This window comes from Mastomys coucha, unplaced genomic scaffold (genome assembly GCF_008632895.1).
Source record: "Mastomys coucha isolate ucsf_1 unplaced genomic scaffold, UCSF_Mcou_1 pScaffold7, whole genome shotgun sequence".
Classification (NCBI taxonomy): domain Eukaryota; kingdom Metazoa; phylum Chordata; class Mammalia; order Rodentia; family Muridae; genus Mastomys; species Mastomys coucha.
In genome coordinates this window covers 65,936,767-65,940,402 of record NW_022196913.1, presented here as the reverse complement: position 1 = coordinate 65,940,402, position 3,636 = coordinate 65,936,767, and the positions used below count along the sequence as shown (strand labels likewise).

The window sequence follows — 3,636 nt, the reverse complement described above, 5'->3', positions numbered from 1 at the left end:
CCTGAGAGGCTCTGACAGTATCTGACTAACACAGATGTAGAGGCTCACAGCCATTCATCAAACTGAGTGTAGGTTGTTTTTTAAATAACATTTTTCTTCTTTGAACCTCCATACATTTTACATTGTATGCTGATCTTTGCCGTCTACCACACGTATTCCCCAACTATCAGATTCTCCTCCCATTGTAGAACTCATACCCCCTTCTATTATCATTAATAACTCATAAAACCAATGGTTCCTGCTCAGATGTCCTTGTGTGTGTGCATGTGTGTGTGTGTGTGTGTGTGTGTGTGTGTCTGTGTGTGTTGTTTGTTTGTATGTGTGTGTGTATGTGTGTGTTTTAGTATGAATGTACTGGATCAAGTGCATGCTGCCAGCATCCAAGTCTTCTAGGAGACTGACCAGTCCTTCCTATAGATCTATCAGCTGCCAGTCTCCTTTTTGTTTCTTAATTATTAGGCTGTCTAGGTTGTTTCTTAAGCTATTATTTGTTTATGGATGACCATATTTTCTTCCCTGCTTAGAAAAAATGTAATTCTTGTTGGGCTTTCCCTGTGACTGGTGCCATAGAAGCACAAATGTTCAAGAAAACAGGCAAACGGACTCCACTGAGTGTCCAGAACCTGGTGGACTGTTCTAAACCTCAAGGCAATAGAGGCTGTCATGGAGGTACTACATACAATGCCTTTCAATATGTTTTGCTCAATGGAGGTCTGGAGGCTGAGTCAACCTATCCATATGAAGCAAAAGTAAGTGGACTTCCTAAGTTGTCATTTCAGCTCACCTTTTAGTGAGTGACAATTGTAGCGATAATACACCGTCTTCAGAGCTTCAGAATACATGGTAGAATCTCTTTGTATACTGTCAATATTGTTGTTATGTATTGTTTGCAAATGTTTTTGGTGTGATGATATCAGTATAGACTTTTTTCATTTGTATACATAGAGAATATGTGAACAGTTGTACACATAATTCAGAACTATGTGGCACACAATTTTTTTTTATAAATAGGATGACCTTTTAGTTGCTATTGAAGATAAAAGAACTTATTTTTAGTTCCTAATCATCTAGTAGCATGTTACTTCCCGGGATTATTTTTAGTAGTCCCTACTTGAGTTTGCACTTGCAAAGTGCAGAGTGCTCTGGTTCTGGCTCTTGCTTCCAGGCAGTAAAGTGGAAGTAACTGACTTTCTACTTCTTTTAAAGGAAGGGTTATGCAGGTACAATCCTATGAAATCAGCTGCTAACATCACAAGATTTGTGGCCCTTCCAGTAGATGAAGATGTCCTAATGGATGCTGTAGCAACGAAAGGGCCCATTGCTACTGGAATTAATGTTGTCTCCAGTTCTTTAAGGTTCTATAATACAGGTTAGTGTATTTCCTTTTAGATATGAAGGAAAAAAAACCTATGATATCCCTAGGCCATTTGACAAGTTCACAGACCATCAGCTACACAAATCATATTGTGTGAATGTTTGAGTTTCTGGATATTACTCAAGCCCATGCAATAGTTTTGAGCTCTGAGTTTCACCTGATATATGATAAAAATTCATTGGTTAGCTAAATTTTCAACTCTTCTCACTATGGTGGACGTTATATATATAGATTTACAAAGGCTGGTTGTCTGAAATCAAAGTATAAGAGAGTTTTTGAATCAAGTACGTCCTATAAATGTCCTGTAAATTTAACTTGGCATAAGATTCTAGTAATACAAACATACAATATTAAGAAGTCATCTCATATCCTTGTAGAACATCATTATCAACAAATCTCACTATTTTGAATTACAGTTTTCTGTGAAACTATATGTGTGTGCATGTGTGTATATTTAATATATATATATACATACACATATATACATTATACATATGTATATGTTTGTATATGTACACATATATTACATACATACATACACACATGTACATAAGTGTATATACATACATATATCAGTATAGATGTGAACAATTCATAAAGCTTATTATTTCATTGTAGCTTATATAAGTCAGGATCTTTGAAAATGTCTCCCTATTGATGGAGGCAGTCCTCACTGTCATGTATCCTTTGCTTCCATTTTATTTCTCAGGTGTTTATTATGAGCCAAGGTGCAAACGTATTGTGAATCATGCAGTTCTGGTGATTGGCTATGGGTTTGAGGGAAATGAAACATATACCAATAACTACTGGCTGGTCAAGAACAGGTATAAACTGATAAAATTTCTGTATTTAAAATTTCAGGGGCTAAAGAGATGGTTTAGTGGTTAAGGGCCCGGATGCCCTGACAGGACTTCATGAAGCGATTCAATATTGCAGTTAGTATTTTGATACACAGCTTAGAAAATGTTGACCCATTTAAGTTGAACAAAGTTTGTTTTTGTTTTTCTGTGTAGTCATGTGAGGTCTGTTTGCCTATCCTCATGCCTGTATGCAGGTGTGTGTACGTATGCAAGTGCACCTGTGTAGCACTCTGATTTTAACATCAAATGTTTCTCAATCATTATACAACTTCCATATTGAGGAATTGTTTCTGGCTGATCTAGGAATTATTATTTGCTCTAACTAGCCAGCTACTGCAATGTCAATCTGGCCTTTAAATGGCCCTTGGAGTTGATCTCCGCTCCTTAAACTCTGAGCTACCCTATAACTCTAAGAACATACTAACAATATACTCTTGTGAAATTTCCATTATTACTCTGGTTTCTAGGATATCAGTGTCATGTGAGTGCCTTTACTTTTGTCATACATAAAATATGTTTTTAGCTCTGGTGCCTGTATGGGTAGAAATTCCCATCTATGCTGTAGTTTTCACATCCTATTTGAGACAACTCTTGATACTCTGGAGTGGACCTTTTTTTTCTCTGACACTTCTGTAACTGTTGACTTCTTGCCTTTTATTGTAACATATCTATCATGTGTTATTATTTCTACTAAATGGAAAATGTGATTTCTTTCAGCTGGGGTAAACAATGGGGATTGGGTGGATATATGAAGATCGCCAAAGACAGGAACAACCACTGTGGAATTGCTTCATTTGCCCAATACCCTATTGTGTGAGCAGCCGAATGGTCACAAGAAAGCAGATGGCATGAGACTTCATTTCCAGAGGAGTGCCATCCACTTCAATGAATGGCCTTTGATGAATATGTTAAACTCTTGCATCCCACAAAAATCCACCTTATAATGTGAATTCTGGGAGCTTTCAAATGTTTGACATGAGCACTGTAACTTTTGCTTTCACTAATGCTCATGTCTCCTAAACTAACTCTATTTTCAGTTCTAATACTGGTGCAAATAAAATCCTTTTAAAAAGAAAATTTAAGTATAACTTCTAGCTTCTATATCTTTTTGTGCAGCTACTTTTTGTGGTAAGAAATGCAATTCATCTTGAAGTTAGGACTGAGTGTTGGTCTGGTATTCAGGAGAAATGGGGGTAGATCCTCTGTGATGGATGTTATTCTTGATTGACTGTTGTTTATTTACAAAGTTCTATATATCCACCAAAACCCTTCTCTGAAAAAATATGTGATAATTTCTGAATTGAACATTTTTTAGCTAATCCAAATGCACCCAGAATCAACTCCTGGCCCCTCTGTGCAATGAGAGGTCACCATGTGTTACTGCTTTGTGTTGGGCTGTGA

General features: G+C 36.7%; 1 protein-coding gene across 1 annotated transcript in view; it reads left to right on the top strand.

Annotated features, from left to right (window-relative positions):
- LOC116081903 (cathepsin Q-like) overlaps positions 1-3,052 on the top strand; it is a 4,525-nt gene extending 1,473 nt beyond the window's left edge. The window contains exons 4-7 of the mRNA XM_031358634.1: positions 525-749; positions 1,207-1,369; positions 2,085-2,199; positions 2,953-3,052. Coding sequence (XP_031214494.1) covers positions 525-749; positions 1,207-1,369; positions 2,085-2,199; positions 2,953-3,052 — 603 coding nt within the window. The remainder of the gene's footprint in view (positions 1-524; positions 750-1,206; positions 1,370-2,084; positions 2,200-2,952) is intronic.
- Positions 3,053-3,636: the final 584 nt, after the last annotated feature.